Here is a 22,484-nt window from a genome sequence, read left to right on the forward strand (position 1 = left end):
TGAACAATCCACCCCGGATGATAAGAAATTCAGCCACTATTGCTCCTGTACATACCATAGTTAGGAGACAAATTATTGGCCATGCGGGGCAGCGCCTGGAGACCACTGGCGTTAAGACAGGAACACTTCTGAACTGCTAGAGCAGATGAAGTGGGATGTCCTAAAACTGAAACAGCCAGTCTCTGGTGATGGCCCAGGTCAGCCATGACTTGAAAAACCCAGGAACTCAGAAAAATCTACAGGCAAATAGGAAAACCAATCCCTATTTCCCATGGCCATCCACTTACCTTTGGGATGTCTGAATGGTAAACAGACGGGTCCCACACAATTAGGATTCCTTCATTGTACAAACTGTCTTTGAGGAAGCGTACTTCTGTGGTGACCAACTGTAGGAAGAAACAGACAAGCTGATCTGTGGACATTCACCTGCAAATACTCGGCTTGTAGTAATAACTGACACATCATAAATACCGCCTGAGGCCCCAGAGCCCCATGAGGCTTCTAAATTTGGGTACAGCACTTAATTTCAGTGATATCTGAGATCAGCTGTCAGACATACGCCTGAAAAAGCAGGTGGGAGATGATGTTGCCCAGGAGGAAACTGAGAGGAACAGATGACAGAAATCAAATGAGAACTGCCTGAAAACAAAAGCAAGAATCCAGCAACGACCTTCTGCAGCCCATCACGCACCGTCCTGGAGGCAGAGACCTGAGGCAGACAGCTCACTACAACCCAGAGAACAGCAATTTGCCACGAGTCTCTGAGACCATTTAGCTACTTCATCCCTATGCCTTCCTCACACAGGAAGGCCCTGGAAGCCTACAGAATAAAATCCCATTTTCTTAGTATATCTTTAAGACAAGACAGATTGGTGGTGGGCCCACTTTGGCCAGGGACTGTGCAGCTGCACTGGGTCCTAAGGAGCCCCTAGTAGTCACTGGGTGGCAGGGTGAGGATGGCCGTAAGGTGAATAAGTGTTAAGGGACAAATCAGAACAGGCCAAGCCAAGGAGTATGGGGGGAAAAGGAGGATATCCCGGACAGGACAAACACGTGTGCAAAGCCCTAGGTGTGAGAGTATGTGGCAGAGACTGCTAGTTGTCACCCAGTATCCATTCTCTTTCTTCCTTGGTAATAAAGAGCTCTGATGTTTACCTCAATACATGGCTACCTAAAATAAAGACCCCCTGAAATAAAAATTCCCCAGTCTCTCTTAGAGCTAAGTATGGCCATGTGACAAAATTCTGGCCAATGGTGTGTAAGCAAATGTGACTTCCAGGAAATGTCCTTAGAGGCAGGGTCATGCGCTTCTCTGTTCCTTCTGCCTTTCCGCTGGCAGAAAGCTGATGTGATGGCTGGAGCCCAGGCAGTCATTGGGCCATGAAGTAAAAGTCATATGGTAGAATTGCAGATGCACAAGGCAGTAAAAGCCTAGGTTCCTGACACTCTGGAATACCATACCAGCTCTGGAATGTCTACCTCTGGACTTCTTTTACATGAGAGAGAAATACATTTTTATCTTGTTAAGCTAGTGTTGAGGGGTGGCACAGAATGTTCCTGTCACTTGTAGCCAACCCTATTTCATTTAGGACAGTGGCTTGTTTGGGGAATTGCAGGTCATCCAGCATGACTAGGATACACAGGGAGAGCTGGACAGGATCAGAGAAATGTAGACAGGGGCCATACCAGGGAATTTAGGATTTCTTCAGCAGATTAAAAAGCCAGTGAAGGTTTCTAAGTGAGAAGGATATAAACAGGCTTGTTTTTAGAGAAGTAAGAAATGAGGGGGGAATGAGGAAAAGGAGTTACATTGCCAGTTGTAGTCTTCCAGACTAATTGGATATTGAAAGAGAAGGAAAAGAAACCAAAGGTGACTCCTGGACCTCAGACTGTTTCCTGAAATGAGAACATGGAAAGAAGAGCAGCTGGTGTATACCTGGAGGGGCAGGGTGGGGATTTGAAGTCAAGGATGAGACAATTGCCTCCAGTCCCTCAGCTGAGAAGCACAGAAACGAGGAGTGGAAGCCTCATCTTCCAACTTTAAGAGAGCTCCTCTTCCCATGGGACAGCGTGACTCAGAGCACAGGCCCTCAGGGCTATAGTCCAAAAGCAGTGCAGGCATCCTGGGAGAAGGAGCTTTGCAGAGACAGACATGATTAAGCTAGTGACAGAGAGGCCCAGGGGACAGTAGGCTTCCCTCCCACTATTCTATAAATATCTTCCAAGACAGAATTCTACAACTTCACTCCCTATTGTCTCCACCTACTCCATCCCCTCAAAACAGCTGGTACATGAAAGCAAAAGTCTTTCTTGAGCTACACTTCTTTCTATGCAGAGCACTGATGCAAGTGATTCATACATACTCAGGAGGATTAGAGATAACTGGCATTTAAAAAAATGTCTCCTGATGCCATAGCACCTCTCCAGCAGTTTTCTTAGTATACAAAGCAGGAGGCCAATGGTACCAACTGCTGGCACCCTGAGACTTTCCCAGAATCAGTGGCTTCCCATCCTCAGAAATCCCAAGAGAGATGCACAAATTCTTCTCTTTTTTGGTAAAGGAGAACAATAATAAGAAAGATGCTGCTTAAGGACACTTTCCAAGCCAGCTACTTTCATATGTTATCTTAGTTCATCTTCTCAACAGCCGTAGGAGGCAATTATTCATATGCCCATCTTATACATAAGGAAATAGACTCAGAAATGCTAAGTAGTATGCCCAAATGATATAATTAGTACTGGCCAGTCTAAATTGGAGCGCTTTTGTGTGGCTGCAGAGTCCACACTTGTAATCTGCAGGCTGCCTTGCCTCCTACCAAAAGGGCAGGATGGGACGCCCACGGCTCTTGGGAAGAGAAGAAAGCATTTAATGAGGGTGTGGAAGTGTCAAGAGAATTTTGCTTCTTCTCTGGTTTGTAGTATGTCACAGCTGGAAGATCCTTGAAGGACTGGATCCAATTCCCTAATTTTTCAGTTGGGTAAACTGAGGTCCAGAGAGAAGAGAGACTTGTCTGAGGCTTCACTGTGAGTTTGAGGTAGAGCCAGGAGAGAGTCCAGAGGTCAGCTCCTACCAGTGTTTTCTGGTCCTACTGGGGTGCATGCATAAAGGGCAAGACACTGAAATGAACCAGCACGCTCTCAGGATGGGACCAGCCTTGGTCTCACCATACCCAACAGGAAATGAGCATTCACTGAGCTACTGAGGCAAGTGAAGGAGTAATCCATGAAACTGAGGGGAGGTGAAGATAAAAGCTAGATTTATCCAGAGGACGAACAAAGTGGTGGGGACTGGGATCTGGTGGAGGGAAATGGGTGAGGCCAGCAAGTACCCCTCAGCCTTAAATGGACACTGCTCTGAACTTGCCATATTAATTCTGGTGGCCTTTTGTGTGAGATTCAAACATTTCCTCAATTAAAAAAAAAGCCTCAGAACTTCTTGGGGAATTGGAAGAATGCTGTATCTAACCTTCTCTGTAGTCTTATCTTAGGTAGGTCACTGTCCCTCTCAAGCCTCAGGTGCCTTATTTATAGGATATTGCCCCCACCAGATAGGGCCCTGCCTGGGTGACCATCAATGCCTGGAAGACATCTCAGTTTGTCATTTTTTCCCAAACGCAGCAGATGGGACTTGGGAGAAAACACAGATCTTCTCAAATGCTCCTGTACTTATGCCTGTGCAAGTCTGACCTGAGTTCAGTGATCCGGGGCCTCAAGGCAAGGAGAGTGAGGCATTGCCAAAGCAACAGAGCCCCAAGGAACACCTGCCAGGAAAAGCCTCCACCAGCGGGAGGGATTCTGTCGCTTCACAAACCTGTTCCAAGTAACCTCTCCAGTCATAAAGTAAGAAATGCCCACTGCAGGAAGTCAGAAAATACCGACGTAGCTCTCACTGCATTGCTCTAGGAGGAAGGACTTGGGCAAAGAGGAATTAATGCATTTACTATTTACTGTAAGGACTTAAATAGGAAATCTGCCTCTGATCCAGAACTGTGTGTACATTCAGGATAAAACTAATAAAGATGAAATATTAAAAACCCAACAGATCGGTACAAAATGAACTGGAACATCTTGTTATGCCAGAAAGTATAGAAGTGTTAAGAAAGAAAAAATGATGAGAGCACACATATCACAGGGAAACAAAAGCCAGCTTGAATGAACTCCCAGTGGCCAAATCTGGGACAATCTGAACCCCAGAGTAATTCAGAACAGTAATGAATTCTAAATCACTGGAAACACAGAAGTCCATGAGTTCTCACCAATAATAGAGAACAAAAGGAAGGGAAGGTAGGGAGGAAATAAACAGAGGAGGAGAAGAGAGGGCTCTTGCCTACAGAATTCTGAGTGCCAGCTGGACCACGTGAGGAGAGAGAGCTGTTAAAAGACTATCATTCTGCAACCATCACAGTAAAGACTGGTTCAGGGAAAAGTGATCGATGAATGTTAAACACAGGAAATTTTGATGAGGAGCAGAATAATGGCATAGTATTAAAGTGTTCTTAGACCACAAGGGAAAACTAGTAATTATACAGTGGAAAACTCAGACACTACCTTATCCAGGTCATCAAAATTAAATCAGCTGAGGAGCAGAAGGACATTGGATGCCTCCTGGTGTGACACTCTTAGGAAGATACAACATCACTTACATGGTTTTCCAGTCAGCATAAACTGAAGTTAATGCTGAGAAGGCATCAAACCATATATATATATACACACACACACACACTTTTTTTAAGGAAGGACTTTATTCTTCAGAAATGTCACTGTCTTCAAAGACAAATAAAGGCCAGAGAAATATTCCAGATCAAAGAAGACTAAAGAGACATAATAACTAAATGCAATACCTGATCCTGAACTGGATCTTGGACTAAAGAAAAAAACTATGCCATAAAAGACTTTATTAGGTCAATTAACAAACCTGGAATGCAGACACAGATTAGATAAAAGTATGGTATCAGTTTAAATGTATGAAGTTGATAGCTACTTTGGTTGCATTAGACAATATTCTTTTTCTTAGGAAACTCATATTAAAGTATTATTATCTTAGTTCAGGCTACTATAACAAAATACCATAGACTGGATGGCTTAAACGACAGACATTTATTTTCTGCAGTTCTGAAGGCTGGGAAGACCAAGATCAAGGTACCAGTGGCTTCTGCTCCTCAGTGAGGGCCCACTTCCTCGCTTGCGGATGGCTGCCTTCTCGCCATGGCCTCACATGGTGGAAAGAAAGTGAGTTCTGGTCTCTTCTCTTTTTATAAGGGTATTAATCCCACTATAGAAGTCCCACCCTCAAGATCTCTTCTATACCTAATTATTAACAAAAGCCCCACCTCTGAATACCATCACATTAGGGGGTTAGGGCTTCAACATATGAATTTGCAGGAAACAAACATTGCCCTGAATCCCCCCAAATAACATCCTTCTCATATGCAAAATACATTAATTCCATCCAAATACCAACAAAAGTCTTAACTCATTTCAGCATCAACTCTAAAGTCTCATCTAAACTAGATTAGGGTAAGATAGTACATCCTGAAGCAAAACTCTTATCCAGCTGTGACCCTGTGAAAAGAAAAAAGTTGCCCTGCTTTCAATAGCTACAATGTATTTAACTACAATGAATACAATGGTGGGACAGGCATAGGAGAGATGTGCCTATTCCAAAATGGAGAGATGGGAAGTAGGAAAGAGGTGACAGGTCCTAAGGAAGTCCAAAACCTAGCACAGGAAATACCATTAGATCTTAAGTCTTGAAAATAATCCTCCTGGGTCCAAGGCCATGCCTCGCAGACCTACTGAGGCAGCAGTCCCACCTCTGTGGCTCTGCCGTCTGTTCTGCTGAAACTGAGGCACTACCTCCCCACCTGCCTTTGAAACCAAGGAGGCAGCCCTGATGACTCCTCGATCACCTTTGGGATCATTTTTCCCTTGTCTTGAAGAACAGTGCACTTTTGCAGCCAAACAGCTCTATGATCATCCTCTAGGATCTAAAAAGTCTGACAGTTTTCCTTCATTTCATCCTATTTCCATCTCCTTCAGATCAACCTGGCAGTGTATCTGCTGGGCTGGCTGATCAGGTCCATGGTTCACTCCCAGACTAATCTCCCTATCAAATCTTTGTTGGGCCAACCCCTCAGTGTTCTCTTCAGAACAAGCTTTCTCATTTTTTTATAATATAAATAATCTGGGAACTTTCCAAATCTTTAAGTTCTGTTTCCTTATTGCTAAACCACTTTTCTTTTCTTCAATTTATTTCTCTCTTCTCACATTTTCCTAGCAGCAATTAGGGAAAACTAAGCCACTTCTTCAGTACTTGGAAATCACCTCAGCTAAATATCCAATATTTTTCACGCCCAAGTTCTACCTTCCATAACACTCCAGGACACAGTTCAGTCAAGCTCTTTACCACTCACAACAAATATCACCTTTTTCTGTTGTTCAATGACGTTAGTTATCTCATTTCCATCTGAGACACCAGAATGGCCTTTAACATCACTTGCCTATTCTCTAAAAAGATAGAAGCTTTCTTTCTGGCTCTTCTCTTTTCATGCTGAGCACTCACTCACCAGATTTCCCTTTCATGGCTGTATTTCTAGCATGGCCTTCAAACCCCGCCCAGCTTCTACCAATTACCCAATTCCAAAACCATGTCCACAGTTGTAGGTATTCATTACAGTAGCACTCCCCTTCTTAGTACCAAAAATACCTTGGTCAGCTCAGTCTGCTATAACAAAATACCACAAACTAGATGGCTTATACAACAGACATTTCTCTCTCACAGTTCTAGAGGCTGGGAAGTTCAAGATAAAGGTACAACCAGATTTGGCTCTTGGTGAGCACCCTCATCCTGGCTTGCAGACAGCTATATTCTCCTTGTGTCTTCAAACAGCACAGAGAGAAAGAGAGAGAGAGAGAGAGCTCATGTCTTTCTTCCTCTTCTTATAAGGATCCTAATCACTTCATCAAGTGGCCCTACCCTCATGACATCACCTAAATAGATGTGTCTCTCAAAGCCCCCACTTCCAAATACCATCACATTGGAGGTTAGGACATCAACGTATGAATTTGGGGGGTGAGGATATAAGCTTTCAGTCTATAATAAGTATTTAGGGATCAATGTCTATAATATATATAACTTACTCTCACATTAAACAATGTTATAAAAGATGGTCAGAACAATTAATATGAATACAGCAATGTGGTAACATGATGGAATAAGTGAATCTGGATAAAGGGCATAGAGGCATTCTTTGTATTAGCCATATTATCACAGCCTTTCTGGAAGTTCTAAGTATTTCCAAATTAAAAATTTCAAAAAAAAATTGGAGAAAGTTTGGAGGCAATCCACTGAGTCAGCAGAAGTTTCTCTACTATACTGCATTCAACAAATATTTATTGCACACCTACTATGTAATGGGCACTAATCCAGGCATCTGGGGATATCAGTGAACAAAACAGACAAAATGCCTCCTTCTCATAGACCTTACTTTTAGAAGGAGAACTGGGCAATAAGTGAGATGGATAAATAAGATAGATGATGGGAGTGAGAAAACATGGACTTGAAAGGTGTCACCAGAGAGCCAGGGAAAAGCCCTGAGTAGCTGTTAGGAAGGCCTCATCCTACATAGGCCTGCCATTTCCCTGTGTGCAGTTGTGCAGGTCACCTTCTCTTCTAAGGCTTCAGTTATCACCTTTGTAAAATGAAATCATCAGACAAGAAAGACCTTGGGCTCCACAGGGGCAGGGAGCATGTCTGTTTCTGATTCACTGCTGTGAGCTGCAGAATTCCAGCTCCCTTTACATTCTGTGACACAGAGAAGGTGATCAGTAAGTACTTCTGGAATGAATGGATGGCTACTTGATCTCCAGTCCTTTTCAACTCTGTGATTTCCAGTAGCATCTGAATCACTTCAAAGAACATCCTATCACATCAGATTCTACAAATATTCAAAGAATAATGTGGGATTATTATTAACAATTTTATGCTAGTAAGTTAAATCACCTAGAAGGAATTAACAAATTCCTAAATATACAAACTACCAAAACTCAGTCACAGAAGAAACAGGTAGCACAAATAGCCCCACATCTAACAAAGAAATTGAATTTGTTGCTAAGAGGTAAATTATAGGCCCAGATAGCTTTACTGGTGAACTCTACTATATTCAAGAAAATATTCAAGAAATATTCAAGAATATTTTGAATATTTAAGAATACCAAATATTCAAGAAAAAAATCATACCAATTCTACACAAAGTCTTCCAGGAAATTGTAGAGGAACAATTCCCAATTCACTCTACAATGGCAGCATTACTCTGATATAAAAAATATAAAGACATAACAAGAAAGTTAAGCCCATTAGAAAAAGTACATACCCTGCTTTTACACTGCACCTTTAGCACCTGTGTGTGTATGTGGTGAGGGTCTTCTGTCCAACTCAACAGAAGCCCCTGGTGAAAGGAGAAGATGGCATTTTCCTGCACTTTCCCCTTACCAGGCAGGGTCTTATGGGAGCTTATTTGCTTGGCTGAATGGAATCTGGACAGCTGTCTGTACACCAGCTGGATGGGCCACACAAGGAAAAGAAGGCCAAAGCAGCTTGGATATGTTAAAAACCACTAATGACCCAGAGCTTTGGAATTAGAAGCTGAGTCCAATATCAAGTCATAGCTCCCTCTCTGGTTCTGAAAAATATCAGTGACCTAGATTGTCTGCTGGACAAAATCAAGCAGCTCTGGTACTTAACGATCAGACTTCCATCCTGTCTAAATTTCAGTTCCCAAATCATGATGCTAAAATACCATATTAAGGAGGTTCCATCAAATGACCTAGCAAAATACCCCTAGCAGTTTTTAAATCTGCTGTTGATGGAAAATCCCCACACCTATCCAGACATCTGTCTGTCTGGGTCTTAAAGAAGTTCATATAATTTAGAGTGCTGCTGGCAAACAAAGCAGGGTCCCAATCTCACCTCTGGTGCTTACATTCTGTGCCCTGCTGAGCACCTCAACCTGAGCCTTAGTGTCCTCATCTAAAGTGGTGCTTGGTGATCACACCTCACAGGGTTGTCATAAAGATGAAATGACATAAGACAAGTATGGCCCTTAGAGAGTAGAAGTATTTGGTAAGTGGCACCAGCTATTACCTCAGGAGCAGCCCCATTAAGGGACCCCAGAATGTCCTGGTTGAAGTCCAGTCAGCACACACACTATCGCTATGCACAGGCATACATCTTCTCTCCTAACCCATATGAGAGCTTCTGAGGAAGCCACTCGGCCTTCTCATCCAGTTGTCTCCTCTCTCAGGCCCAGTGAGTACAGCAGGGGTCCAGCTGACTCTCACAAAATCCTCTTACACTTAGAGTCAGAACTGGATTTATTTAAAGATCACGTTTATCTATATTTGGTTTTCCTGTTGAGTCTCATAACACCACCTGGCACATCCAGGCCTGAATAGATCTGCTGAAACTTCACGGTGTGACACCATTCTCTATAAAAAGCCATCTTCTCAGTAAGAAAACTAACCTTCTGTTTTCCATGGCTTTGTCATGGCCCAGATGCACAGAAGGTGGTCCTGTGCCATGGAAAGGGGTGGGGTGCTGAACGAATGTGGGCCCAGCTACCCTCAGGAGATAGCTGCTATTGGGAGCAGTTCTCCATTTGGGAAGAAAATGAGCTGTTCAAAGGTAGAATTTCCCAAGCAACAGCTATTCCCCAGTGACTTCTGGGTGCCAGATGCTCTCTGTGTGCAGTGGTGGGGACTCGGATTGCTCATTCATAGAAAGGCACAAAATAGTTGCGATAACCAACTAGGACAAAGGTGTCTCTTCCTTGTGGAAGAGAGGAAGGAGGGTCAGGGTGCCTGAGGAGGACCAGGGAAGTGGACGCTGAGAGTGAGAGTGGACGGTGTACCCTGGGACGTGGGCCACCCTCGTCTCAGCGCTGGCAGAGGGAGAACTGCGATCTGGAGGTGTAGGAGAAAAGGTACTCAGTGGAACACCATACGTTGCCTACAGCACACCCTTTGTCTATCATTTCTAATTTTGGGAGAGCTGTTTTACAACGCTTTGCAAATTGTAGCTAACTATAGACATACTTGCTCAATCTTGCTCAACAGAGTTTCAACTGACTTCCCTCCCCCTCTTGCCCACCTCATGGAAAAAGGAGTTTCATTTCTTTATTTAAAATTCATGCTGCTTTTGACTTTTCCTCTGAACCAGTTATAACATCTGCCTGGTTCCATCACATGAATATAATAGACTATATCTGTAAGGATAGTATAAGCATACTTTTCTGCAAATTATCCTTTAACAGAAGTTTTGCCCCCTTTCTGCTGGGCACCTCCCAAATGGCCCTAATAAGCAGCCCAAGCCAGTTGACTATCCTTGTGGAAGATAAGAAGCCAATTTGCCTGGGATTGGGGAAGTCACAGTGAGTCCCCAACAGACAGAGGCAGGCCTTCAGGCTTCAGGAGTGACCACTGCCACCATTTACAGAGCATGTGCTGCATGCCAGCCTCTGAGTGAAATGCCCCCTGCTTAATAATCTCATTTAATTCTACTTCTACAAAGACCCTACATGGTAACTTTTCATATTCCCCTTTACAATTAAGATAACGGAGGCTCAGAAAAATAAAGCAACCTCCTCCCTGAGTCACTCATGTAGGAAGGAAATGCTGAGGGAGGACTTGAACCAAAGCCTGTTACTTAATTCCCAGGCAAACTTACCATGACTTTAAAGTTGCAAATCTGTAGGACTGAGATTGAGTTCTTCACTGAACACCTGGAAGAGATGCCCAAGAAAGGGGTAGCCTCCCAAATTCAAAAGAATTCTCAGGGCCCCTCCATGCTCCCTCTCTATTGCTGATCCAGCAGAGACAGACTTCTCTGAATTCCTGCTCTCCAACATCCAAGCTGCCAGATGGCCGGTAAGTCCCCCTCCATTCCTCTGGGTTAACCCCTCCTCCTCTCTCCTCAATGATAATTTCAATCCGCCTCTACTAATACCTCTCCTCCCCTCCTTTTCTCTGCATCCTACTTTCCAGAGAAAACAGAGCCATTTCATCCTTCCACCGCCAACCGCCTCCAGTGACGTCCCTTCTACCCTTCCTCCCTCCTGCTCCCACTACTGCAGCCCATCCCGGCCCAGCCTTGGATCTAAGTGCCTCCTTCCCGTCACCTACTTGTATTTCCTCCTCTCTTTAGTATATTCACTTTCTCCCTCCCTCAACTGGCTCTTCCTCATTAACTTAAAAAAAATTCTTTTATTGTGATAAAATTATACATTGCATAAAATATACCAACCATTTTAACCATTTTTAAGAGTACAGCTCTTAAAGTACATTCCCACTGTCATACAACCATCAGCACTATCCATCTCCAGAACTTCGTCATCTTCCCAAACTGAGACTCTATATGCATTCAACAATTCCTCCCTCCTCACTGGCAACCACCATTCTACTTGCTGACTCTGAATTATCCCAGGTCCCTCATATAAGCAGAATCATACAGTACCCAATTTGCCCTACCCGTTGACTTTGGAGCATACTCAGTTCTCTCCAATCTAGAAAAGGAAAAGAACAAAACTGTCCATGGAACCTTCAACTCTCCACAGCAATAGCCCTATTTCCCTCCTACCCTTCAGAGCCAGACTTCTGGAAGAACTATCCACACTTGCCTCCCCACCTCTCTCCGCTGATATACTCCATTCTGGCTTCTGGCTTCCTCACTCTCCCAACCAGCCGTTGCTAAGGTCACCAAGGCCCCTGTTTTACTAAAGAGAGAATAATGTTTTTCAGTCTTCATCTAACTCAGCCTCGGCAGCATCGGACAGTGCTGACCATTCCCTCTTCTCTCTGATTTTGTTACACAAGCCCCCCTATAGGAATTCTCTCCTCTACACTCTCTCTCTAGTGCTATCATCTGATTCCATTATTTCATTCCCACACAGATATACACAATTCACAAATTCTCATCTCCAGCCCAGAACCTCCACTGGACTTGAGGCCCATTTGTACAGCTGCCTATGTGTCATGTCTTCACAGATACCTACAAGGCGGCTCAGATCAACCATACACAGAACCAGACTTTGATCTCTCCCCTCCACGGACCCTTGCCTTCATACACCCCAAAACACTGTCAAGGACTTCCACTCCCAGGGCCTTCTAGCCAGTCCATGCCACAGCCCCGCTGCACCCACGCCCTCTCCCTGCACCTCTCACACCCAGCCCAACACTAAAGCCTGCTGACTGCACATACCAAAGGGCTCTCAAACCCATTCTTTATCATCTTCACTTCTACTCTGGCACAGCTACCAGCACTTTCAGTCCAGCATACTGCAAGAGCCTCCTAACCGTATCTCTCCATCCACTGTGGTGCCTCTGATCAGAGGGAAGCCAGGAAGTTTACAAACTACAAGTGCAGCCGAGTCACAGAGAAGGAAGCTCCGAAACGCAGCAGCACAGTGTGACTGGGCCCTTTGCTTCCCTGCTGCCTTCTGCACATGGCCTGACGTATCCCTGAAAGGCTCTCAGCACACCCTCCTCACGGCCTCCTCCTTCTTACACAGCTGAGTATCACTCCTCTCTTTCCCTGACTTCCCTGGCCTGGGAAAGTTCCCCTCCCAGGTGCTCTGGTAGCACCTTGCCTCTCTCTTTCCTGCTTCTCTGTTGCAACTTTATACTTCCCTGTGTGGCTACTGATTTTAGGTAGCACCAGACCAGGGCCAAGTCTGCTTGCTCCCCACTGTGCCTCCAAGCCCATCTTATATTTATACCTAAATATAAGAGTAGCTAACATTTACTGATGGACGGGCCAGGTATGGAGTACTCTACACGGATTTGCTCACTTATTCCTCAGGACAACCCTGTGAGGAAGGTACTAATAGTCTCCCCTCTCTACAGATGAGCAAATTGAAGCATAAGTAATTTAGGTGTGATCATTTAGCTACTAAGAGGCATAGCTGCGTTTCAACCCTAGGCAGGCTAACTGCAGAGTCTAGGTACTGACTGCTATACCCTGCTCAGTACTCTTATATTTGCGGAGGGTAAACAAACATTTCTCCTTGATATTTTGACACCTTCTTACCCAAAGGCAGCAGATGGGCATTAGCATTCCCTGAGGTGCCCTCCCGCTCCAGGATTTCTGTGACTGGCACATAAGAAGGGAAAGAGAATGAAGGGAAAGCTCATCCCAACTCCTCTGCCTGATTTTCTAGACTCGCCAGAGTCTGAGTAGCCTCACCTCCCTCTACAGGGCAACTCAAATCCACTCCACACCCCGTGCCAGCCAGGCCTGCGTGAATACCTCCCCCCATCTCCTGTGCTTCTCTGTCCTGCCAACCCCAGCTCTGGAATGCCTCCCACCCAGTACTATTTTTACAAATTCTCTTTGAAATCCCATCTTTCAAAGTCTATCTCCAGTGCCACTTGTTCCAGAGAGTCTCTCGCTGACCAATCTATTTCTTTTAACTTGCCCTCTTTTACATATACATATAAGCTATAATATATATGTATATATATAAATCATGTTATAAACCCAAAATATAAGGTTGAACAATCAACTGGTATTGGAAGCACAGAGGGGCTGCTGGAGGATTTTACAATGACAGAAGGTGACACCCTCCTCCTCAACATCATAACAGTCCTAGAGGAAGAACAGAAAACAAGACGGTGGCCACTTGCAAAGAAATTTAGTTTCGCAACCCCTGTCCCAACCCAAAAAGTTTCTTGTGACTATGGGCTTCCAACGGAAGGAAGGCCATGCAGGAAGCAGCTTGTACCCAGCTGGTGAGTTCCTGAAGGTCAGGCCGTGAAGAGATCCCTGTCAGAGAGGAACACAGAAGTGGAGCCCTAGCAGAGGAGAGGGGAACTGCAGACTGTGCGGAAAGGGCATGTACAGTCATTTCCGGGACTCACCCCACGCCCGCCCGTAAGTCCTCAGAAAGTGTACAGAGTTTAAACACGGATAGAAAAACACATAATAACATTAAAAAAATAAAGTTTTTTTAAAAAGGCTTACTTTTGTACTCAGAAAATGACAAACATTGGAGGTCTTGGGTGAGATGAATGGGTTTGCAGCCCTATCATGCTATTTTTGATCTATGTGTACAGTTTCTCCCACTAACTTAATCTATTAACAGAATTCGGTGACAAAGTTTTTCTCAAGTTCCCATTAGTACTGAGAAATCAGATGTTACCTGGAATTAGTTCAGGAAACTAATTATCTAGGGGAATTCATGAGGTATTACCTGAATTCTGATACTGTATCACATATAATCACATAGTGATGATGTCTCATAATACTTGTATAATATTTTACAGCTTACAAATCATGCCCACGTTCATTGCTTCATTTACTTTTCACAACATTCCTCACTCTCCCTAGATGTTCTCTGCTCTGCTGTCCCTTATGCAACAATCTGGACCTGACCTGGTGGCTGAAGGACAGCAGAACTCCATTCTCTCTCTGAGCACTGGACACCTCCATTAATGCAGACTACTGCTGCAGAGGTTTTTTTCATGAACACACCACCAGGCTGGCTCATGGAATAAATGTCTTCCTTCTCAAAAGAGGAATCTGGGACTCAGGAAGGTCAAAGGACTTAATTAAGCTGGCAGCTTTGATGTGCTCCATGCAAATACATTCTGTTTTATTTAGCCCATTCTGTGGTCCTTCCCTTACTCTATCTCTGTACAAAAGGAATTTTACCTGAGAGTTCATCAGACGAATGGTGGTTTTTGTGCCCACATCTTGCTGGAAGTTGGCTGTGGGCGCCCCATTAAACCTCAGGACTGCGTCATGATCATCTATAAACCACAGGGGAACAGAAAAGAGGTGATAAGCAACAGCATTCTGCAGAAAGAGAGAAGGTCTGGAGTTTCCATCAAAACCTTCACTTAGTCAGCTTTCCATCCACAATATGCAGAAAAAGAGGGCAGGAGGAAGGGGATGGGCAAGAGAATAATACTTCCCAATCTTTACCCCATTACAGTACACAGGGAAAAATTATCATATTTGTAAAGTGCATCAGGTAAAGTTTATGGACAGAGATGACCACCTGTGTGTCCTGCAAGAGCTAACAAGGCCCGTATCATGGCATTCTTGCAATCCGTTCAGTGACATCAGCCTTGGCACAGTAGAAAAGTGAACAGGGCCGATGTGCAACTCACACTGGAATCACTATTCTAGTTAACAAAGGACCAAAACAAGTATTCTCTTGGTATTACTAGCAGGTCACACTTCTGCCTGTCAGAAAAATGAGACACCACCACAAGCTCGGTGTAACCCCCAAAGCACCCCATAGCACTCTGACAAGCTTGCAGTGCTCAGGAAATGGGAGGGATTCACAGTGGATCCCAGACAACATGCTAAGGGTTCCGTTTAGAAACCTGAGGCCCAAGAAGGATCACAAACCTGGGTGGTGGGAGAGATGGCACAGGGGGTCACAGAGCTAAACTAAAACTCATATTTTCTATTTAAAATATAGAACTCTTCATCAGAAACAATGTTCTAAATCCAGGGAAGATCAAACAGACCATCGTTTTAAAAATCTACTCACTCCCTGGCTATAGTTCCTTGTCCTTGTTGCTGTTTAAGCAGAGTTTGGAAGATGGAGAAGTTTCCCCACAGGCACAATGGTCAATTTTACAGAGGAGGAAACTGATGACTTTTAAGACCCATTGCAACCCTGAGCCTCTATGATCCTATGAGAGCTCATCCCAACCCTACTTGATCAAGCAAGTATAGGGTTCACTATTGAAATCTGTACAAGATTTGGATGTCAGGCCAATCCTCCAATCTTCTATTTCCTTCTACATGGGTTTATTCTGGGTGGTTCTTCATCCAAAAAGGTGGCATCAGGAGGAAAGGGGAGACATTTGGCTCAATATAAGATGATCTGAAAATAGAATACCCACAGAATTAAGGGATGAAAGTCTCCCTCTTTATTGCAATTCTGACACATGTACTAAATCTAAGGAGCCTAGACATCCCACTCACAAAAACAACCCTATCCTTAATCCTAGGAGAAAATTTCATCAAAATGGTTTGAAAGTTACATGAGATGTGCATAGTCCAAACTTTATCAGCTTACAGAGGAAGCACACTGAACTGTAAATAGACAAGAGGGTACATCTTACCCAACTCAAACTGCAGCACGTTCTGTCAGAACCAGTCACCGATTTTAAGAGTGACCAGTAGAAATCACACTAGAAATGTATATCCATCAGAAAGCACTTAGTCAACTTTCCCAGCTCACAGGTGAAAAAATTATTCACCTGAGGGTCCCAGTAGAAAAGAATGACAAACAAATGAAGTAATTGAAAGTTAAATTAAAGGACTATTTACAAAGTTGTAGGTAGAGTTTAAGAAAATCAATAGAGAAGGGGTAATACCCCAGGTTGGCTTCCATTACTACCCATACACCTGAGAGGCAAGAGGGGCAGAGACCCTGAGCTGTAACAGGCCATCTGTCAGATGCATGGCCTTTAGGGAAATACAGCTACTGCTAACGTCCAGCCAGCAAGACAGGAATCAATACCCTAACCTCTCTTTCCTCTTTCCCCGACTTCTAGGCCTGATGGGAAGAGGGAGAGAGCAGAGCTCAGAGACAGAAAGGGCTGCTTGAAAGGGCTGGAACTTTCACTTAAGGGAAAGAAGCTGCCTGTGGTTGATTACTCAGCAGGGAGAGACCCGAAGGGACAGACACCCCGACCTCACTCTCCTTCATCTGTTTGGTTAAGTGCTTCTGTTGTCCAGGCCCAAATAAAAGCCAGAGAGCATGGAAGCCCAGCTGACACAGTTCCAGACTCAATTTCCCAGGGCAGAGGCACACTGAAAAGGGCAGAGAGTGGATCTGGAGGGGCAAAGGGAGAACACCCAGCACAGCAGGGTTAGGATAGATTCTTGGTGTTGAATATTAAGACAGGAAAATTTTTTTGTTCATTCAAAAACTACTGATTAAGCACCTCCTGTCTGCTGGGCACACTTCTAGGTGCTGGAAACAATGACTGTGAGTAAGAAAGGCAAGGTCCTTGCCCTCAGAGCTCTTAGAATCCACAGCAAGGAAAGAGACAGTAAGGAAGCACAACAAGCTATACTCAAGCTAATTACAGATTATGACGGATACTATGACACAAATAAGCTGAGCTGTGTAAGACCTTTTCCTTCCACACCACTACCAGGCCCAGCACTTCTCAGGTGCATGGTGCACTAGTCCCTGAGGAAAACTCCTTCAGAGAGAGTGATGATTCAGGCATGCCTCTGGGCTGAGACCCAAAGATGGCCAGGCATGGGCAGGCTCCAGGGCAGAACATCCCAGCAGGGGGACACAACAGTGTCACAGCCCCAGGGGTGGACCCCGACGGCTGGAGAAAGTGAGTGAGGAGAAGAAAATAAAAGATGCAGTTAAAGAGATTGGCAGGAACCAGAGCACACAGGCTATGGAGGCCAGATATGAACTTTGGATTTTATTCTAAGAAAAAAAAATCAGTCAAAGAAGAAAACTTTAAAAGAGGCCACTAAATTGGGCTCATAAAGAAAGGAATAGGATCCTTGTTTGCCAAACTATCCTCTGCTATTGAAGGCTGAAGACCTTTTGAACTCAAATAGGCTTCCAGGAAATCAACAGGAGAAATCTAAGCTATCAGAACCCCCACCAAACAAGCTTTACACGTGGGAAGGTTGCAGAAAACAGGGGCCACCACTTCTCTTTAACTTAGAATTATCAGAAAATGATGCAAGTTGGAAAAGGAAGAAAAATGCACAATTATGTACACATGATATGCCTGCATGACTAGAAAATTCAACAGAATCAGCCAGCTCCTTGGTAAATTCATAAATACATCACCATCCACTGACTCCAGTGTAGTGACTCTACTAAATAGCTGAAAGTTATAATGAAATGCATTTTATGACAGTTTGGCCCAAGGATTTCCTGTATTTTCAAATGAACTTAATGAATCATATCACCATTTATGGAAGACTATATTCTGATTCTAGTTAGGGAAACTCAATATATAGAACAGGGTTGGCAAACAATGGCCTGCAGGTCAAATCCAGTCCAGCCCTGTTTTTGTGAATAAAGTTTCATTGGACCATAGCCAGGACCATTCATCTATTATTGTCTATGGTTGTTTTTGCACTACAACAGCAGAATTAAGTAGCTCTAAGAGACACTGTACAGCCTTGAACCAAAAATAGTCACTATCTAGGCCTTTACAGGAAAAGTTTGCTGATTCCTGATACAAATAATCATGCTCTCTGAGCTGCTTAACCCACATGTGTCTTCTCAGTCCCAAGAACTCCATCTTCCTAAAAATCCACTCCATGCCCTTTGCCTTCCATCACTTGGTGCACTCCTGGTTCTTGCTGGCCCGTCTCACTGGCCCTTGTGATTTTTTTTTTTGCCTGTCCCTGTTCTTTCCCTGTCCTTCAAATGTAAACTTTCTTCTAGGTTTTCTCATTAGTCCTCTTTCCTGGACTACAACTACCACCTCGATACAAATGACTCTTCAGTCTCATCTCCCACCATGACCCTTCTCCAGGAGCAAATACCCAACTGCATGGTCATACACCCAGCAAATCTGCAAACACTTCAGACTGCATATCCAAGACAGAACCTGTCCTTCCGCAGAAGCATACTCCCTTGTGATATGCCACAGCCTGCTCCCAGGCTACACACTCTGCCCCCTGCCTCTCACTCAAGGTCACTTCTGGTGAGATACCAAGTTCTGTCTCTAAAGTAAGACCTTTTCCTTCCACACCACTACCAGGCCCAGCACTTCTCAGGTGCATGGTGCACTAGTCCCTAATAATAGGGAGATTACACAGCAGTCCCCAAAGAAAAGAGGACTCAGTAAAATGAGAACTCTCTCCAAAATGTATACGATCCTATCACTTGCTTGCTCAGAAACCTTCTATGGTTCTCTGTGGCTCAGAGAATGAAACCCAGAGTCTTTACTGTGACCATCAGCATTCTCTAAGAGCTGACCCCTGGCTACCTTTCTGGCCTCTTTCCTCAGCCCTCTTTACCCATGGGGCCCCACATCCCAGACAAACAGGGTTATTTGTGATGCCCAAACACACTGCACTTTTTCCCAAAGAAGCCTTTGCTTCATGCTTTTGCCTTAACTAAGAATGAATGCTCTTCTTTCCTCTAGGAGAACAAGTAAGCAAAAATATCAAGGTTTTTTTAAATTAATCTGACAAGGGATTCATCATACCAAATTTTATTATAAAGCTACAGCAAAAGCAGAGGGGCTAAATATGGGAGCTTTTTTTTTTTTTTTTTTTTTTTTAGGAGAGCAAAGCAGAGGCTTTATTTAGAGAGAAAGCGAGAGGACAGAGCTCCTGGCTCACGCCTGGAGGGGACAAGAAAGCCCGATATGGGAGCTTTTGAGTCAAACAGATTGGTTTCAAGTCCCAGGCTGCTATTACCCAGTTTTGTAAATTCTTGGAGCCTTAACACTTAGCTCATCAATAAAATGGGAATAATAATCATATGCACCTCACAGGATTACTAAAAGGACTAAAAGAACAATCATGTGAGGCATACAGCAGGTGCACAATGAACATCACTCCAACTGGTTAAAATTTAAAATATATACTATTGTTTAAAGTGAAAATTCAAGGAAATCTACACATTACATATATATGTATCAAAAATCATTGAAAATGACTGAGTCCCTGGGACTGGATTGGCTGGAGATACAATATGTTACTACAAATCCCCCTGGTAAACAACTCTGCAACAGACAAAAAAATGTATCTTAGTGTGGTCTTCTAGCCCCACTGTTGAGGATATTTCCCCCTTTGAAGGGCAGAAGTAGAGTCACTTAAATTATGTGCACAAAAACTTTGTTAACAGTACTGTTTGTCAGAGCAAACAATTTGAAACCATCCGGTATGTTCAATAGTCGGGAACAGACCAGACAAATTCCGGGTGTAGTGGGAAGGCTGTGGGCTTGGCATGCTGCCTGTACCCAGAGGCCTTAACAAAGGGCCTTTCCCTTCCCTTTCCTCTTGGGGTTCTAAGTTCCTGTTTTGTATTGCTGATGAGTTGATGAGAATAAAAGAATAAGTGATTGAATTCCTTATAATGTTAGACTAAATTCCCAGAGGAAATACCCTATAAAAGGCAGAACCTTTGAAGTCTAACATGCAATTTTTGTTGTAGCTCATGATCAAAGTCCTCCCATGGAAATACATATTTCAAACTATAACTGCAGTCTATAGAAAAAGATTATTTTAGTTAATGTTTATTTAAATCACTCCAAACTTTTATGGAGTACATAAAAATAAAGATTATAGTTCCAATTCATCAAAGTATCAGTTTCTGCCTTAAACTTCAACACTATCCCAGCCAGGCAGACAAAGAAACCCGTGAGAAGAGGAGTGGCGGACACCTGGGATATTCTACACATTACAGCTATAGAGCAAAAATGGGAAAGAAAGAAAGAAATTTAGCTCCCTGCTGGATGCATAAAAACCAATCACATTTAGTTTTGAGAAAACAAAGATCCAAAAGAAACCAAAAAAGCAAAAGCAAAAAAGTTGGAGTGGGGCTGGTTACCTTGGCAGCTTTTATTAGAAAGTGCTGCCTACTTGGTAGGTACCACATGTGATCTCACCACTTCTTTCTGCTCCAGAGAAACCAACTTGAGTCTACTTTTCTTCTTTTGTGAGCCTGTACTTGGTTTCAGACCATTTTTCCTGGCAGTCATACGAAGGAAATAAAAAGGGAGACATATGACCTCACCTGCTCCAGAGCCTGACAGAGGAGCAGGGCTTCCTGGCTTTGCTTTCTTTAGCCTGATTCATTTCACAATAATGGAAAACACATTCTTTCAAAATAAGAGAACCAAGGAGCCTTAAGCAGACCCCTCCCTCTGTGTTGTGTATGTTTACAAATTTGGATAAACTTTCTATCTTTATTACTTGCAAAGGATTTCAAGAAAAACAAATTGATATATTATGACCAGTGACTTTTAACATTTTGGGGGCCACAGACCCCTCTGAGGATCACCTGAAAGTGATGGGCTTTCTCTCTGAAAAAATGCACATACCAACTTCACACAACACACATACATTATACACCCATAGTCCACAGATATTTTTGTGTGTCATTTTAGGGATTCATGACCCCTGGAGTTGGTCCACAGCCCCCAAGTTAAAAATTCCTGCTCTAATTAATTCTTTTTCAAACAAAAAAGCTGAAAAATACCTAGGTAGTTGAGGCCAAAAGAGATCATCAGTCCTCAATTAATCAGCAAAAGTATGTAATTTCAAGACTGAAGACAGAGATCTATGTGCTTTAATTATTTTTAAGTGTTGATTATCGTGTTTTATAGTGTTTTACTTATTGATAGCAGAACTCTCTTATCAAGTAAAATCTTCTTTAGAATCCTAATATTTAAAACATAAAAATAAATCTATTCTAATTGACAAAGATGCTGGGGGCCTGTGCCCCATCCTTTCAGCTGTCCCCATGGCATCTCTGACCCGCTGAAAAGGGAAAAAACACTGACCTAGGGTACTCTGCTAGTCCACAGAACCAAATGCAGGTCTCCATCACCAGTCTCATCTACATGCCCAGCTACTCCAGAACACTGGCTGTTTAACGATCCTAAAACCCAGAACCCACCTATTTCTCGGCCCAGCTGGGAGGACTTCAGAGCTCCTGCTGATGAGACGACAGCACACCTGCCCCATGGCCCAGCCTTGGTCCTAATGTTCTCCTTGGGCAGGTAACCCTCCCATTCAGAGGTGTTGAAGGGAAAATCTGTGGCCTCTACCATGGATACGTTCACGTGGTCCCGGAGGTGGCAGTACAGGTCCTCTGCGCTGAACCTGACACCTGGCCCCGGCCCCTTGTAGGACACTTTGTACTTGTTCATGTTCAGATAATTCTTCCAGATCTTCTGCAGCCGGGGGATAAGGTTTTTGGAAGAGCTGTCCTTGTTCCATACCTGGAAAGAGGCCTCTGGTTTGGCCTTGGCTGGGCCTCTGGGACTGCTGAAGGCCTGGGTGCCTCTGTGAGGGGCCTGGGTGCTGCTTGAAGATGCAGACTGGGAACCAGACCCCATGGCCAGCTTCTCCAGGCCCCTCAGTACCTGGAATTCCTTGGTCTGCAATTTAAGGGAATCATAGTAGCTTCCTTTCTTCTTCTCCTTCCACACACAGATGACAGCAAACAGGAGAAAGGCCAGCACACAGCAGCTGAATTTTTTCTTCAGGTTGATGTGAATCATAATGAAAGATGCATTCAAGGAAACCACTCTGTTCTGAGCAGGAAAACAAGCCTGAAAAAAAAGTGACATAAGACAAAAAATGATGTAAAGAAAATAAAAAAGTAGTGACTAGTGAGTGGTGGGGTGATGGACGAGCAATAGACTGGGAGTAACAAGCCTGAAATTCCAGTCCCCATCTGCCTTCCACCAGGTCTGCAACCTTCAGCAAAAATTTGAAGAAAAATATTCACTCTGGGTTT

The 22,484-nt window shown here is 43.8% G+C and overlaps 1 protein-coding gene and 1 long non-coding RNA gene across 6 annotated transcripts in view; one reads left to right on the forward strand and one right to left on the reverse strand.

Annotated features, from left to right (window-relative positions):
* LOC140848442 (uncharacterized) overlaps nucleotides 1-22,484 on the forward strand; it is a 111,839-nt gene that overhangs the window by 45,995 nt on the left and 43,360 nt on the right. For 2 of the 3 annotated variants that reach the window (XR_012129320.1, XR_012129319.1), the window contains exon 3: nucleotides 5,111-8,549. This is a non-coding gene — a long non-coding RNA (uncharacterized lncRNA). Of the gene's footprint in view, nucleotides 1-5,110; nucleotides 8,550-22,484 lie in introns of those variants that run through there. The other variant, XR_012129322.1, reaches the window with a different exon arrangement.
* The window catches only part of ST6GAL1 (ST6 beta-galactoside alpha-2,6-sialyltransferase 1), a 31,876-nt gene that overhangs the window by 6,439 nt on the left and 2,953 nt on the right, over nucleotides 1-22,484 (reverse strand). The window contains exons 2-4 of one of the 3 annotated variants that reach the window (XM_037024115.2): nucleotides 21,639-22,296; nucleotides 14,705-14,802; nucleotides 288-386 (exon numbers count right to left, since the gene is read on the reverse strand). In XM_037024115.2, coding sequence (XP_036880010.2) covers nucleotides 288-386; nucleotides 14,705-14,802; nucleotides 21,639-22,296 — 855 coding nt within the window. Of the gene's footprint in view, nucleotides 1-287; nucleotides 387-10,723; nucleotides 10,779-12,253; nucleotides 12,289-12,348; nucleotides 12,525-14,704; nucleotides 14,803-21,638; nucleotides 22,297-22,484 lie in introns of those variants that run through there. The other 2 variants (XM_073231956.1, XM_073231955.1) reach the window with 2 other exon arrangements.

Source organism: Manis javanica, chromosome 3 (genome assembly GCF_040802235.1).
Source record: "Manis javanica isolate MJ-LG chromosome 3, MJ_LKY, whole genome shotgun sequence".
Taxonomy (NCBI): Eukaryota; Metazoa; Chordata; class Mammalia; order Pholidota; family Manidae; genus Manis; species Manis javanica.